The 17,355-nt window shown below is 45.5% G+C and overlaps 1 protein-coding gene across 1 annotated transcript; it reads left to right on the top strand.

Annotated features, from left to right (window-relative positions):
* The first annotated feature begins 374 nt into the window (after nt 1-374).
* On the top strand, nt 375-12,729 carry LOC118251091 (D-beta-hydroxybutyrate dehydrogenase, mitochondrial-like). Its single transcript, XM_035552859.1, has 4 exons — nt 375-702; nt 7,040-7,192; nt 9,645-9,775; nt 12,382-12,729. Exons 1-4 carry the CDS (start codon nt 375-377, stop codon nt 12,727-12,729), a joined length of 960 nt encoding a protein of 319 aa, XP_035408752.1.
* The last annotated feature ends 4,626 nt before the right edge of the window (nt 12,730-17,355 follow it).

The following is a 17,355-nucleotide window of genomic DNA, read 5'->3' as shown; positions in this document are numbered from 1 at the left end:
ACAGGCCAACTAGAGCATAACAACGAAGCTGGATTACAAATCCCGATCCCATGGATCCTGAAACACTTGTGATGTTTTCATTTCATGCCCTAGGGCCAAAATCTCCCACAGTGTCAACAAACACTTGGAGGACACCTTGAACTGCCCATGGGAGCTCTGGCACAACTCCAGCTCCCTTCTGACCCTACCGATGCGGCCAGGAGCTACCTGGAGCCGAGCAGCACGGGGCAGGTGAAGCCACCATCCCTGGGTAGCGGGCAGGCAGCTCGGCGCGGGAACTCCCCGGAGACCCCGCCTGGACCGAGGGCGGTGCTTGAAGGGGGGGCACCCTCTGCCGGCCGCCTCCTGGGACCCAGACGGTACGGTGGGGCAGCATGTGGGTCACAGCCCTCCTCCTCCTCCTGCTGCTGCTGGTGCTGCTGCTGGGACGACGAGGGGCGTCGCGGCTGGAGCCTGCCGGCCGGGCCGTGCTCATCACCGGCTGCGACAGCGGCTTCGGGCACCTGCTGGCGCTGCGCCTGCACCGCCTCGGCTTCACCGTGTTCGCCGGCTGCCTCTGCCCGGGCGGCGCCGGGGCGCGGCGGCTGCAGCGGGAGGCGGCCGCCGGGGCCGGGCGGCTGCGGGTGCTGCGGCTGGATGTGACCTGCGGCCGCGACGTGCAGGCGGCCAAGGAGCTGGTGCTGAGCCACCTGCCCGAGAGAGGTGAGCGGCAGGAGCCCCCGGACCCGAGCCGGGGCAGCGGGAGGGTGCCAGAGGGGAGCGGGGTGCTGGGGAAGTGCGCGCCCCGGGGCTGTGTGCGGTGCGATGGGGAAGGGCGCGGCTTTGGTGAGCCGGGGGGGGCGCGTCCTGGGTTTGGCAGCGGGGGAAACGCCAGGGGGCAGGGATCCCCCTGGGTTGCTGGCAGGGGGAAGCGCCAGGGAACGCGGCAAAGAACCAGAAGCGTGCCTGCACGGGAGGCGGTGGGGATCGTGGCACCTTCCTAGGCATGGTTTGTGAGAGAGTGGATGGGTACATGCAGAGGGCAGCTGCTGCACCCCTTGCCTCTCGGTACAACTTGAGGTTTGTTAAGCTGCTCCAAGGAAGGGTTACTTGGAAGGAAAGCTGGCAATTTTGCACCCTATGAGGAGTATACACCAAGGAGAACGGACAGATTTCAGCTTGCACAGTAAGTGTAGGCAACCTAAACCCTAAATGAGAACATGCGACGCGGTACGCACAAAAGGGCCATGTTTACATCAGGGCAAACGTCACCCGCTGTAATACCGAGGGACGCACGTGGGTCAGGCACACTTACTGAGATCAGACGATTCCCTCAATTACAGATGAGCAGCCCCTGCTCACACAGGGAATACAAGTGGAGAATAAAGCATGCAGAGTGAGGATGACACACAAGGCCACTCCCTGCCTGGTTCATTAGCACCTTGGGAATGGGTTGAAATGAGAGGTGAGGTAAGAAGAAACCTCCACGCTGCTCATTAAGGATGTGTATTTATGGTTGATCTTGACCTTATCTGATTAAGAGGCAGAGACTTCCTCAGGCTCCCTCCAAGCTGTAGGGCCAATGCAGATGACTTACAAAAGCCCTTAGAGCCAGAGGGGGCACAGGGTCTGCATCACCTCAAACTCTGGGTTACAGATAATTTATCCTGTGGCTCTGGTGCCTTATGCAATGGCCATGCTCATGCTAGCATGTAGACTCTTGAGTCAAAGTTCAGGAAACCCTGCTGGCTGTCCTTGCTGCTTCTAGGCATGTGGACATGCCTTCAGAGCAAGGCAAATCTCACCAGAGACATCAGGGCTTGGTGGAGGGGCTGGAGAGGACGTGAGCTGTGCAGCAGTGCGGATGCTGTGCACGCACTGTGTGCACAGAGAGGGGCTTTCGGCCCAGCCCTTATACCCTCAACGCAGCGCTCGGCACACGCAGACAGAGCACGGTCCCTAGGAAACCTTGTCCTGTTGGTGGTCAGCTTTTCTGCTGCAACATCGCGACGTTTGCTGCAAAGGAAGAAAGGAGATCGTAATTTTATAGATCCCGATAGAACATGTGCCATTTGGGAAAACTCCCAATTATCAAGCAGTGTTCTTCCTAGGTTTATTAAATAAGAAGGCGCAAAGGAGTTATTTTAATACCTGATATTAATGGAGTGAATGCCACAAGTTGTCTTCATAATTTATAAAGTACATGGGCATAAATATTTTTATCTCAAACGTAATGAAACTGTAAGGATACTCTACAGTCTTTATGCAAAAAAATCAGTAGGGATGTTCCTTCTTGGCATCTCTGAAAATAGATGTGTTTTCTTTGGTATTTTAACTTTATGAGAACAGTTTCGATTTAATGATTCATCTAAAGGTTAACTCTCAAATGAGCCATTTGATTTGATAAAGACAGTAATTGTAATTTGTTTACATTTGGGTCAAATATTCTTTTATTTTTTTTTTATTTTTTTCCCCCCACTGGAAAGAGAATTCTGAACCACTGATAATTGCATTTATGTTCTGAAAGTACCTAGAAGGTGAGAAAAGTATGCAGCTGTAAAGAGCAGTTTATCTGCTACCCAAAGGTTCCCAAAGGGTGGCCAGCAGAGCATGGGCCGTGCTGTCCCTCTGGTTAAGGAACTAAGGAACTCCCCGCAGTGAAACCTTTGGGCATTTTCCCTAGCGGATCATAGAGCAGCCAGGGCCTACAGCATGAGACGAACCACACCGAAAATCAGGCACCTGTCAGACACTTGTAAAAGGGAGAAAAAGAGCAGGTGATGAGTCCAGTAGACTGTTTTAAGAAGGCATTTGTCAGCTACAAATCTGCTCTTTGTTTTTGTGCAAACCATTCAAACCGAAGCAGAAATTCAGTGGGTTGTGTCAAAGGTAAATCAGCGTGATTTACTCCAATAGTAAATCAGGAGTTAGATTACTTAAAAAGCTATGGAAGCAGCTACCATTACAAAAGTTACTGGACGGGGTCTGTATGTCTGGGCCAGCCTCTAAATCCTGCTGACCAGCTCCGGCTCTGCCTTTCCAACCCCTCCCTCAGCTCAGGATAATTCTGCTCAGCAGCTCCCTGCAGAAACTGAGAAAGAGGCCTCGGTCACCAGAGCCACTAGGATCTCTTTAGGGGCTGTTCCCTCTGTTCTCTTTATGCCATTTGTACTCTGATCAGTTTCACTCAAGTACCAAAGATGTTAAATACGTCACATCATGCTGGAATCTAACTTCGGATCACTAAACCACTCCCGTGTCATTCCAAAAGTGGTCAAAAATGAACAACGTCAGCCACCTGCGGGCTTAATGCAATGCATTTCAACCTAATACTTTTGAAGATGTACTGAAACAGTGAGAAAGCAGTTAAATGATTTGATGGCATTTTGGCATGGCCCCAGTTTAGATAAGAAACTCCAAAGAGCAGTGAAATCAAGAACAGACATTCAAGTTTAGAAAATGTGGCTGACTTCAGATATTACCTGTGTGCAGGCACCTGCACAGAAATGTGAACACGCACAGAAATGTGTCTTCCAAGCACACAGCTTGATTGACTTGAACAGGAAGAAAACTTGGCAGAGTTTCTGGAAAAACATCAGGCACCTCTTGGGCCTAGACACGGACTTTGGATATGTGCTTTTTGGCCAACGTGTGCTGACATGGAAATTATCTGGGAGGTTATGCAAGAGCTAAGGTTCTCCTGAAAGCCTCACTAATCTTAAGTTAGGTTTCCTAAAGTGATTCTTTAGATCCCCTGCTCTCTCTCTTAATCTTTGTCCTCAGAATCCATTTTCCCAACACAGAGATCAGCGAAAATCTCTTTGACGTCCAGTTCTGCTTTCCAGTTTATTTATTCCCTGCCTGCTGTAGTCTGACACCCCTCTTCCTAACCCCTGCTTGGACTGAGTTCTGCTTTGGCAGTCTGAGCAAATTTTGCCTTCCAGATCAACAGCAACTGCTTTTTCCTACTGTGTCTGTGCACGGGCGCTCTGAGAAAATGCGATGTCTCTTTCCTTCGGCTGTTCAGTCTCACTTGTGCCGTGTCCTTCTAGGAGGCGGTGAATTGACTGGCTGTGGGTATGAAAGACTCGATCAAGCTCTACCAAGGACATCTGGATGTCAGGACATCCAGAACAGAAAGCTTTCACTAGATGCACAGATCTTCAGATCTTCCTTGAGCTTTCTTATGGCCATTACACTTGTATATTGCAGACTGCCTCTGGATTTCTCCCAGGGATCCTGTTGTTAACATGAACACGGGAAATCCTCCTGCATCTGACCAGACCCTAGGCTGGAAATCATGCCTGAAAACTGCCACCTGGGACCCCTTCCCCCTGCAGGATTCAGCAAAGCATTACGTGCGTGTGATGTGTGGTACTTGGGAATCTCTGTACAGAATCAGGCACCCAGGGAACAGGGAGCCTGTTCCACCCAGAGGAGGCCACCGCTGGGGACACTGCAGGCTTTTTGGTAATTTCTCTCTAAGGACATTTCTCAGGTTCCCCAAGCTGCACTTGTCTAAGCAAATATACAAAATATTTTGCAGGCAGGTTTATAGCATTATTTTTTACCTCAAGTGTTTCAAGAAAGGAAGACCAAAGCTGATTCAAGTAACCTTACTACATAGCTGGACAGGTTGTTTTTCATGTGATAGTAAATTTTCTGAAAAAAAACCAGTATGTGGCAATAATGAACTGCTCATTATTTGGGTAGAATTTGGCAAATTGATTCATACACAGTAGTGTCAGAAAAATTTGTAGAAAACTTCAGAAAATTTTCCATTTGGAGATGCTAAAACATTCTGCTGAGGAACAGTATGTTTCACTTGAGGGCAAATAAAATGCTTTGAGCTGACCCCAAGCAAAGGCTCTTTTTATGTTTCACTTAATCTTTTCCTCAAAAGAGTCTGTTTCAGTTTAACTCAAGCCACTTTTTCTTTTCTTGACTTTTGATCTGGCCACTGCAAAGAAAGAGGGAGCCTTTTTTCTGTGAACCCTGCCTGTTTGTACACATGGGCTAGCCTCATCACTAACAGCCTCCAGTCCTTGAAGTGCACGAGAGAAAGCTGGCAAGTGGCTGAAGAGAAAACTTTTGCCTTGCAAACCAAATTCTGCATTTCATAGTTCAGAGAAAGAGGAAGAAAATCAATCTCTTCAAGTCCAATGGCCATATTTCTGAAGTCCTAATGAATCCTGAGGTACACAGAGCAAGTGTTCTCGCTGCGCTGTGCAGGATGCAGTAGCAAAAGCAAGATGACTTTTTTTAATTAGAAAAGGTAAAGCTCAGAAGATCAAGGAACAGCTCTGGCCATGCTGTCAGGCCTTAGATTGTGTTGTGTTAGAGTTAGCTGATTTAAAAATAAACCTGAGTACAGATATCTGCAGCCTTAAGTGGAAACAGGTGGGGTATGCAGCTACTCAGTCCATCTGCAGATCAGATCGCGAGTACAACTACTGATAATTGGCTCTTTCAGAGGATGCTAATCCATTGATCTTGAAGCATTTTACAAGGGGATCAGTTCCAGGGTGCTGGTTCCATTTTAAGATGGGGAAATAAAGCCAAAGAATGATGGGAAGGCCTGGAACAACAGGGCAACGGCAGGGGAAAGAAGGGTCTCTTGTAGGAGTATACACAAGTAGTATATATGTGTTAGGAGATCTTACAGAGCTCTGTTTTACAAACTAATTCTAGAAAATTGTCCATTTCATCTTTAACTATTGCTATGAATGAATTCCTGTATTAGCATTTCTTGGCAGGGCTCTGGAAGGACCAAGATACAGTGAAGCCATCACAGGAGCTTTGTCAGACAAACTCAGAAAGAAGAGAGGTCAGCCCAAGGGGTTCTGCAGCACCTTCTCCAGGGTGACCAAAGGCCTCCTGCAAGCATCTTTGCCCCCATGGGTACAGGAGACATCACACACAGACTCTCTGGTCAGAGGAAGGAAGAGAGGTGCTGTTACCCACTGCCTCACCAGAAACCTAGACCTGGAGGTCCTGTGGAAGGCATCAGAAAACAGTCATTTACCTCAAACAGACATGCACAACACCTTAAAATAGTAAACTTATCTGTTTCTCAGGCAACTCCATGTACTTCTTAATTACCCCTCTGCTCACCTAGAAATACCTTTAGTCAGGATTTGAGAACAGAAACAGCAGTGTTTCCAGAAGCACAGAAGCACCGTGTCACTGCTTTACCACGCACCTGCAGCTATGTGCTCTGTGGGCCAGAAAAGTCAGCACGGCTTCATCAGCGTTTAGGCAGCATGTCAGCTCCGAACTGCCAGCACTGCCACTCTCCGACAAAAAGCACGTCCAACAGCCGGGGTTCTGCGCAGTGCTCGCATGAAACAGTCTATGGCTTTGGGCTAAAGGGCTCGGTGCAGAGTTGGGTCAGAACAAGCTCCACTGCCTGTAAAGATCTGCTGGAAATTGCTGAAATCTTACTGTGTTGCAGGGGCTGGGCTCCTTGTGCCAAGCCCTGTTGTTACCTGGGGAATAGAGCTAGCCAAGGCACAAAATCCAGAAAATGCTAGAGCTGCCGACCTTGCTTGGTTACGTTACCCAGTGCTGTGCCCACGTACCCGACTGTGGCTGATTTCAGAAGGAATTGATGCTCAACCTCCTGGAAAAGGAGCCAAGATGTAGGCTCCTAAATTAGTCAGGCACTTTGAAAATATTACCCCTTAGCCTTTAGACTGCTTAACATAATTTTCACAAAGCTGCTCGTAGCACACAGTGGGATTCAAGTAATTAAAATAGCATGATATACCACATTGGCAGTAATAAGTAGTCTCCCAGATCATGTTATTCATAAATAACTTAAGAAGACTATAAAGTGAGTGATTATTAAATAGCACTGAGACTTATATTGTCCAGCTAATGGCCACAATTACATTCCTTCATTAAACAAAACATGCCTGTGCTTATCAGTAGAAAAGTCAAAAAGATAATGCAACTGAAAAAATTGCTTTCAAGGCTTCAGATCACTCGTGTTGGTTGGTCACCTAGAGGTGGTTGTTTTTCTGTAAAAGATGCTTGCTTAGATATTTCTCTTCTTTAGGTTTTTGGGGGCTTGTGAACAATGCAGGAATATCAACATTTGGTGAGACAGGATGGCTGTCTATGGAAAAATATGAAAAATTTACAGATGTGAATCTTCTTGGGAGCATCAGGACAACCCTGGCATTTCTTCCCCTTCTGAGGAAATACAAGGGTAATGCTAATCCACTGTTATTTAGAGTTGTAGAATAATTAGCTTACTATAATCAGGGTAATGTAGCACCTATAAAAGAAGCCTTAATTGTCTCTCGTTGAACTGAAATGACAGCTTCCTTCTGTGTGGCCTGAAAGAGCAACTTGATCCTGAAAAGAGGGTAAAGTTATAAGGAGAAAAGAACCCTTACAGATTCTGGCTTTGCGATACATAAACCCCCCACTATTTACAAACAAGGAATCGTCTCAGTATTTGACTCAAAACAGAGAGAAAAAAAAAATGCTTACAGCAGGATATGAAGCTCAGGCAAGGCTTTGTAAGCACTGCCAATCAGGAAAAAAAATGATAATCTCCTGTTTAACTTTTTTATTTAGGCTTCACTGTTTTAGTGTGTGGCGATCAGGAGAGGAAGGATGATCCTACAGAGGTAAACTAGAGCCATCCTGCTGGCAGTTCCAGGCCTAGCAAGATCCTATGGCCTAGGGCAGGAAACTCCCAAGTATGTGAAACAGTGCCATACAGAGATGCATGGGTAGCAAATGGGATAAATGTGTTTGCATGAACCTCCATATGCATGTGCTTTGCCCTTTCTTCTGATCAGAAATGGTTCAAATAGCTCTCTACAGCATTGCAGCATGTCTCAGTTGCTTTGCAGTTTGTTCCTTACTTGTCCCCACCTGTATTTGGGAAACAAAGATACCCTTTTCCTTTCTCCCCCTTTTGCTTAGCTTGCCTGTTTAAGTTGTAAGCTCTTTAAGGCAAGGATTTGCTCCACTGTGCGTGCACGGCATCAAGCCTGGTAGGGGCTAGCTCTCGTCCGGAATCCCCAGAGGTCACTGTTACACACAACGTTGGTAAGATGAAAGGATCCTCGTTTTCATTACTTTGCTTCTTCCTGCTTGGTTGCCTTTGGCTGATATTTTGATGCAAGAAAAAAAGAAGCCTTTAAATACTGCAAGCTGGACGTGTTTTTGTAAAAGAATGTACCCAGTGGGAAACAGCAGACATATTATGTGCCTATTACATGAGAAGACATTGCTTTCTTTCTGTGATGTCTTACTAAAGGCTAAAACTCTATGATGCCCTAAAACTCTGTGATAACTCCCAGCATTCTCCTGGGAAAGCCAGGTTTCAGTTACCTTAGGCAAAGAGAGAAGTTAAATGATGTGTCCCACCTCCTGGGTACCTGCCCCACATTGCTTAGCGAGTGGAAAAAGGAGGCAGTAGTCATCCTACTGTCTCTTATCCAGCGGCCGTGTCACTGTGGAAGGGTCTGGCTGCCGTTTCAGGATGGGCGACTGTTCCAAGAAAAGCTTCAAGGTTATTGGTACTTGTACAGGGGGTATTTCCCTCCAGCCTAGGACCATGCATCTAACTCGAAGAGGAGCACCATTCCCCCATAGCTTTCCCAGATGGTGAGGCCAGCTGATGCAGCATCTCGATCAACAAGCTGGTCATCCCTCTCCCACTGTCGCATGTAAGACTTAGCCCAGATGCTGTGTAGGAAGGCAGGGAACCTAATTCAGAATGACAGATTTCACTGCATTCCCGCGATACCCTTTTGATAGCCCCACACCATTTGGTCAGATCTGGAACCCAGACATCTTCTGCATCTGTGACTGCAGTAGGAATGGTACTGTGTTTTCTCAGTTGTTAGCTATGAGGACGCTCTCTCTCACCTCTAGTATTTGTATGTATTATATATCAATATATACACCACATTCACACATCTCTTACTCTATGCTATGACTATCTGATGGAAGTTGACAAGTAAACAATGGAAACAGACCATAGCCCAATGCCTCAAATCAGAAATCTCAGCTGCTTAACGCATGCAGGCGCTTGGCAAGAAATACAAAGGGAAGTCACAGCATGGCGGGGTAAGGCTGCACACACTTTGTCAAGTCACCTTTCTCTGGTGAAGCTTATCACTGCACAATCTGAATTGGACTTTATATGCCCAGCTGTAAGCCAGGACTCGGAGCAGAGACATCATTAGCACAGAAAAAATGGTATTCGCAGTCATATAGCCACCAAAAGGAAAATCATCTGCTTCTCTCCTCTGCAGTTCTCCTATTACTAGTCTTTTATTACTATTTTTCAGTCTAAAGATTTTAAAGGAATTCTTTGCTTCCATCTCTTTCATCTTCTGTCATCTGAGTCAATTGGCTCAGAAGGAATAAGCAGCACGTTGAGAATGTGTTATGCTTTGTCTAGTCCAGCATCTGTCACTAGATGTAAGGAAGTTTTTTTGCATGAATTTCTCTGCTTTACAGAGCTGAGTGAACTGTTTTGCTGGGACTGCACATTTACACAGCCCAGCTTTGGCATCTTGCACAGTAAAATAGCAACATGCTAAATACCACATTGCTAGCAGTTCAGAAGACTTCAGTAAATCAATTCTGTTTGAAAGACTGAGAGTGAAAAGTTATTTTCACTGTTTTTGTTCCAGGACGTATTGTCTTCATGTCCAGCATTATTGCCTATTTTGCTTTGGGAAATGGCATTTATTCTATGACCAAGGCAGCTATTGAAAAATTTTGTGATGCCTTAAGACTGGAAATGAAGAAGTTTGGTGTTCAGGTAAGTGATGCAATAAGCAGCTGTTCCATGAAACCTCCTGCTATTTCAAACATTGTTTTTTGTATGAGAATGAGACGAATTTCACTCCTGAATCTTCTTCCAGAGCTGAAATGCATTATTTTGTGGGAAGGAAGCAAGTAGCTTCTACAAATACCGAGCTATGGAGGGGGGGGTGGAAATTTAGCCTGAGGGAAGACCACCTCTGTGACAACATTGTGACTTCCACCCTTTCTCCACATCCTCTGTAGTGGAGAAACTTTCTGAGACAGGCCTGTCTGAGCAGTGCCATGCTCTGCGAAGAGCCTGTAATAATATGAAGCAACTGAAACTTTCTTCAGGGTAGCTGCAAAGAGCCCAGGTGTGAGCACTGTGCAGCAAGAAGGAAGGCTTGTCACCTACCTTAGGATTTTTTTTCTCTCTCTCTCTCTCTCTCCTCTCACATCAGTGCTTAAAAGTTCTTTTTTTTTTTTTTCTGGGAACAACTACACTGCAAGAGGCAGTATTCATGCAGAGCAATTTTTTATTCTCTTAACCTAAGAGGCTGTAAGAGTGCTCTTAGTGCTCTACCTAAGAAACACTGATAGTCAAACCTGAAGCTTAGATCACTAAGTAGCTTCACTAGGCTTTTTCCTTGGAGTCACTCCACAGCTGAAACACTTCTGAAACACTGAAAGCCCTCTCTGGAGGATTTACATTGGTGTACTCTCTACATGCACAGAGCATGTAGAGTGCTGTTTGTAAGCTTTGTGTTGGAAGAAATTGCTGCTATGCCTCTATTATGTGCCCTTCTTGGATAAATATAAAATGATATAAAATGCAAGTGATTTCACACATCCTAATACCACACAGCATGATGAGGATTTGAATCGATTAGCTGAGGATAATCTCAAATGGATGGAAGAGCTTAGTTTAACAGGTTAATTACTGTGGTCGTTTTAGGATTTTTACTGTTCCCACCCCCAGAATAACCCCAGCACACAATATGGTAGCTCAGACTGACAAACATTTCCAGAATATCTATGAAAATTATTTTTCTGTTTCTCACAGTGTGCAAGACACTGGCTGGTCTTTGCTGCGGGACCTACCCTGCAGAGAGCCTGCAGAACACATGCTTCCTCTTCACTTTGCTCCCTTCCCTTGCCCTGCTGCTCCCATCTTCCTGCCAGGAGATGGTGGCCCAGGGGTGGCAAGGGACAGATGGAGCCATGGCTCTGTCCCACTGAACTCTGGCCAGGCAAGCTGGCTGCCTACAGGAAACAAAGTGTGTTTTCCACTAGCAAAACCCTAAGGAAAATCAGGGGAAAAAAAAAAAAAAAAAAGCATAGGAGCTCCTAGCCAACTCCAAAACCTGTTCAAAGCCTCTTTTTAAAATGAATGTGGGAAGTTTTCTATTGGGATTAGCTTGGCTAATACAGAACACTGCTGAAAAGAGCACCCAAAGTGAGGGCTCTGCAAGATGCCCCGTGGCAAACCTGCCTGAGGCACTCTCAGGCATTCCCAGCTGTGTGTGCTGTCTCTCAGGGGGCTACCTGCACCCCATCCTGCTGTTTGCATGTGGCTCCGGCGCTGGCACGCAGGGTGCTGGTGGCCAGGCAGGATGAGAGCCCGGCACATACCGGTGATGGTGCCCCAGCCTCTGGTAGATGGGCTGGAAGGCAGACTGGGGGCATCAAGGTTTGAAATTAATGCAGATTTCCAAAGAATGTCTGTCAGATCCCCAAGTCTCTTACATGGCTCAGCACCATTCTTCCTCCCATTTTGTTATAGTCTGTAGGAATCAGGTCAGTTAAATGCCACGGAGATTATTTGTTTTCTTTGCAAATCCACAAGCAGTTTTAACAAGCCAGCAGCTAGCTGAGGTATTCCAGGAAAAGCGTGCACACTGTGAGTGCCAAGCCTGCTCTGAAATTCCCTGGAAGTCAGCAGAACAGCAGAATAATACATGCAAAGGAAACAGGCTGAGCAGCAAAGGCTTTGTACACTTTGAATTTAAGTCTACATGCAAAGAAATCTGTGGAAATTTGCTAATGACTTCACTGGAGCGGGACCTTTGGCCCTCTTTGTACTTGTTGTACTAACCATACCTATTTCCTTTTAATTACACCCACTTGGGAAAAACGGCACTTCTTTCCCCAGAAATTGTTAAGTTTCTTTGACATCCCCTTTTGTTCAAAATTGGGGCAAAAATTTGCCAATTGCAAGATTTGCCACTGAGTGAAAAATCCAAAGTATTCCACCTTGGAGACATCAAAGTCATACTGAAATGCTTTGCCTCAGTATTATCACAACATTTACACTGCTAAGCATGCCATACAAATCAACGATGCACTCGGGCATTCTGTGAAGGTATGCCGAGTAGTCAAAACAAGAACATTAATACCAGAGTGAAATGAGGAAGCCAGAATAAAGCACCTCTGCAACTGTAAATGCTTCACGGGAATATATTTGATTTCAGTGAAGTTTTCAAGGTTAAAATTTCCACAAAGCAGCATTTTCTGGAAGAAATCTGTTTGCAGAAAGCTTTTGATCTGTTTTACTGTTCATGGTATTTAATTGCATTCAGAATGACTGATTGCATTTTGATAAGTTTTACATTTTGCTTGTAGGTCTCTATTATTCAGCCAGGAAACTATGCACGCTCTACCAAAATCCAGCCACCAGTCAGTGCCGAAGAGATTTGGAATGAACTCAGCGAAGACGAAAAGGCAGTTTACAACAAGGAGTACGTTCAAGAGCGGGCAAACTTTTTCAACAACATCCTCAGCGAAGGAAGCCCTAATGGCAATGAAGTTGTAGATGCTATGGTTGATGCTTTAATGTCTCCTGCACCCAAGGCACGTTACATGGTAGCAAGGCTAAAGGAAAAAGCACTGGTGCTTGTATGTGCTTTACTTCCAACTACTGTGATGGATTTTTTTCTGTCTTATGCACTGAGTAAAGTCAAGCTTACATAGCCAGCATTGGTATCATTTAGTGACTCAGGCTAGGCAATTTTTTAAACTGCGAAAGCCATGGCTCCATGTAATGCCCCCAGAAATCATGTTATGACACCGACTAACTGACGCAAACTTTGGAGGGTCTCCCTGCTCAGAACTGTCACTTGTTCATACAGAAGAACGTGTAGGACCTCAAGTAAAATTCACACAGTTGTCTAGTAACTGTATTTCTCTTGTAGAGAAAGAACAGGGCCACTTACGCTACTTTAGGTATTGCCTAGAAAATTTAATGCAGCTTTTCCTAATACAATACCAAATTACTGCGTTAGAGACATGACAGAGGCAAAATGGAGCATATCCTACAGGGCAACTGCATACCTGAAATCAGTATGGCAGAGATGAAAGCATCTTATGTGTAGGAGCCTAAATAGTAATTTATTAGAGGTGATGGGAAGAGGCTAATGGAAAAATGAGGAATGAGCAACAGACATTGAAACACTTTGAATGTAGCTGTGACTTTAGAAGGTTAGGAAATGTTAAATGAGTAATCAAGTTGTATTCTTAGCAACGAAACAGTAGCTTGGCTAACTGCAGTTCAGTGCTTATTCAGGTGTTAGGGATAAATCTGTAACAAAGCCAATGTGTGATGGACTTTGAAAAATAAGTAGCACATTCTATTTACAACTGAATATTCAATCCTAAATAAACTCTATCTATTTATCTAATGTCTGGATAAATCAACATACTAACCTAAAATGTAGTCAGAGGGCTAAACACCAGGGTGACAAGAACCAGAATGCAGCAGCAACCTGTAGCTTAAGAAGAACATACTAAGCCCAGAGTTCTGTTTTTGCTACTACTATAGGGGTTAAGGTCTGATGGAAAAACTATCTATTCATATGAACAGGAAAGCTTTCGTGACATATGACAGTAATTGAGCACACTGGCTTCATTAGCAGTCTCCTTCTACCTGCTGTGGAAAAGATTTCTGGTTTACACATAAATAGTTTTAAATTTGACTTGTTTGTGGCATGGTACGAAATCCAAGAACTACAGGAGCGAAGATCCCAGAATAACTGGGATCAACTATGGTGACAGTGGTAGATACAGGGCAGCAGCATGAAGCATTAGCCTCCCTTGTGCCAGGTCTCCCGTATCAAACCAAAGGCTCTGGTATAGTAGGTTGGGGGGCTGAACCAGAAATCACATGCTACACCTGGGATGTCTTTCCTAATGGATGCAATTAATTACTGATAAAAGTTTTTCTCTCTCTCGTGGTGGGCAATTTGGCCGTCTGAACCAGGAGCACAGGGACAATGAGCAAACAGACTGACTATTCCAGGTCTTCTCCAGACAGCACTTGGTGGTGGAACAGCCACCTTGTTGGACCTTTTCTAGGCTGTGGAACATTTTATTTCTCTTCCCAAGTGCTGGACCCATCCCTGCAGCTGGCATTAGTAAAAGGACAAGCCAGGGCTCCCACCCGTTCCACTGCCTGTCAACAGCAAGATTATCAGATGATTATCTTTCGCTCTCCTCATTTAACCACAACTGAGCAAGGCCAAGCAAGGGAACAGGAATGAGGCTTATTCCAACTGAACCAACTGATTTCTTGTATAGGAATTCCCCCTGCTTGACCTCAGGGATTTCAGCAGCCTTACATTGCTTGGGACCAGGGGGTTTCATGCTCTTAGACATTCTTTGTGCAGATTACCCTTCCTTACAGTAAGCAGCACTGAACTCAACAAGCAGCTCTGAAAACCAGATGTTTCCCCAGGAAACACGCAACTCCCCCGCCTCTGCCTCAGAGATGCTCCTGCTTTCCAGTATGTGTTCTCCCCCCTATTTGCGTTTCTAAAAGCTGCAGCAATACCTCAGCGCTGCTGAGAGCCTGCACCTTCAGGAGAGCAGCCTCCCAGATACGGACAACTTGAAGTATTTCCAACACAAAATTCCTCCTTTATTGGCTGTGTATGTGGTGAAGCATGTGATCAATATTTCATTAGCCTCGTGTAACATCAGATGAGCAACACTCCAGAACATTTATTCCTTGGTCTTGAAAACTAAGAACATGCAGTGCGTAGTGCCTCACGCAGGGTACAGTGACAGGCTGGATGAGAACAGATGGGACAAATGAAGGCAGTTTATATTTTCATTGCTGCCTAACCTGCCAGTGTGAAAGCTAACTGAAAAACAGCCACAAAAAGATTATCTTTCATCTTCCCCCTCAGCTTTTTAATATTATGATTTGAAGATAAAGAACTAATCAAGAGAGAGTCAGAGCTTCACTTATTAACAGGCCTGATGCGCTCCCACTGAAAGTCATCTGGAGTCCTCCCACTGCATTACATGGGCTCCAAGGCATAGCATTAGACAAGTGAACCTTAAAAAACAGAGGGAATGATTTCAGAGCCCCTGGGCTTAATAGGAGAGAGACCCTCACACGCAACATTGATGAAAGGGGTGCAGAATTCCTCTTTTGCAGGTCTCATAGAGCACAGAATTCACAGGGTTGGTAAAGGAAGCTTTTAGTGAACAAATATTGCTAATAATGCCAAGTTTGTGACAAACTCTGAGGACCTCCAGAGCTGTCCATTCTTCACCCAAACTCCTGCCCATCTATTTGTCACTGGAAAGCTCACCTGGCTCTAGGATCCCAGCCCTCCTCCTGGCCCATGCAGGACCTGGGAAGCACTTGCTGGGAAGTGGGAAACTGCTGGACTGCCCCACCATCCCCTTTATTACTTTGCCACACCGACAGGTGAGGAACGCCTGTCGCTTACCTAGTCACCCTGAGATCACCTTTACCTCAAGTCGAGTTAAAGTACAGACAGATACAAGAAGCCTGCATTTACAACATCCAAAATAAGCAAGTTACAGTGTTTTAGGAAAAACGTAGGTGATAACCACCTCCAGAAGTTCACTGTTCCTTCCAGAATGAGGCTTTTTCCCTATCTTGAGGGGCGCAGTTTCAGAAGGGCCCTGGTGACAACTCCCCAGAGCAGGCTGCGGGCTGCCCTGGTAGGTAGCAGATTTGTCACTGTCGCTGCATCCACATGCATCTGCATCAGTCACACAGGCATCCTCTGGGCAGTAGTGGCTGCACTGCACCCCGCTGCAGAACAATGGGCTGTGCAGGAAGTTTTACTGACACCTAACAGCACTAACACCCTGATTTACTGCCCTGGTTGGATTTTATGCTCCTTCAGTGTAACTGGCAGCTGGCTGTAACAGTCCAGACGACCTTCAGAACTAGACAAATTTTCAAGCTTGTGTCATTCTTTCACGCTGGTAAATCTGAGTGAGGAGATTTGGGTGTAATACACCATGCAGCAGATATTTTGCAGTAGTATCAGAATCCAGAGAGATGAGTAACAGTAATAATTACCTGTGCTGTAAAAGGCTTAAGTATAAACCGTGCAGCTCCCAAAACATCTTCCAGCTAAAGTCAGGCTACCACCTAGCCCAGCTCTGACTGATGTCAGCAGGACTCTCCAGCGCCAACCAGCACAAGAGCCCTTAGAGTGCACAGCCTCCCTCCAGATATCAGCTGTGGGATGTTTGTGGCACCCTTGTGCTTCCACATTGTCAAGTAAAAACCATCACAACACAAAGACAGCAAGTTGTACTGAGGATGGCAGCTATATTATTGCACTTGTTCTGCACAGGGGCTGTGTGGTGCTGTCAGTCTGGCACCTTCTGCTAGCACCAAACCAAACTTCACAGCCTTTAGCTTTCAAACACTTTGAATCAGCTGTTAAGCGATGAAATCTTTTCTTTGTAATTAGACCACTTTGGAGCTGTAAAGTGAGCATGTCATTAATGGAGGCTTTACCCATCATGATGAGGTATGTATCTTGTAGGACCAATTGAGGTTAATATTTATCAGTGAGTAAAACAAGGGGAAAACATATAAACTTTTCAGTAATAAATGTTATTTGGAACAGATGTGGTTAGGAGATAATTTACTACTGATTATCTCACTATCAGGTGCTGGCATGGTGGGTAAAACCTGTGTGCCATGAGCTCCATAGACTGCATTCGTTCAGGTAACAAAGCCAGTGGAGCACCTCTGTGACTGTCTACACTCAGGACACAAGGTTGTGTGCTACCATGAAATAGGTTCTGTATAATTGGCACTCATTGCAGGGAAAATAATGAAATGCTTTATATTAATATCTATCTGTATGTCTTGCTGTGACTCACCACTCAGTCTGGTGCCTTGAATCGTCCGCCCTTCTGCTCTGTTGGACATGCATCCAGCTGCACAACACCACTTCCCTGGTGAAACATATTTCATGTCAAAAAATGACTTGACCTCAAACTTCCTAATACTAGAGGTGTTTTGCAAATAATTCAACAGCCTGTCTTGGCTAGATATGCGATTGCTGAGCCCAACAACAGTATTAAGGGCCAATTAGCTAGTGGCACGTAGAGGCTGAAATTAGACATGACAGAGGACAGAAAAGAAGTCCAGACAGCTTGGGAAGTCCCAGTGGTAGCGGTGTTTGTTTTTTAGGAGGGCTTCTGCTTCAACTCACTTAAACAGCATTGAGCATTTTTTGCTGTTGGCACTGACATTTTTCCTGTTGATAAATAGGTTTTTCCTCCCAGTCAGGTCTATAAGCAATTATGCTTCAATTC

Source organism: Cygnus atratus, chromosome 3 (genome assembly GCF_013377495.2).
Source record: "Cygnus atratus isolate AKBS03 ecotype Queensland, Australia chromosome 3, CAtr_DNAZoo_HiC_assembly, whole genome shotgun sequence".
Lineage (NCBI taxonomy): Eukaryota > Metazoa > Chordata > Aves > Anseriformes > Anatidae > Cygnus > Cygnus atratus.
The sequence above is the reverse complement of the archived record's forward strand: the minus strand, read 5'-3'. Positions and strand labels throughout refer to the sequence as shown.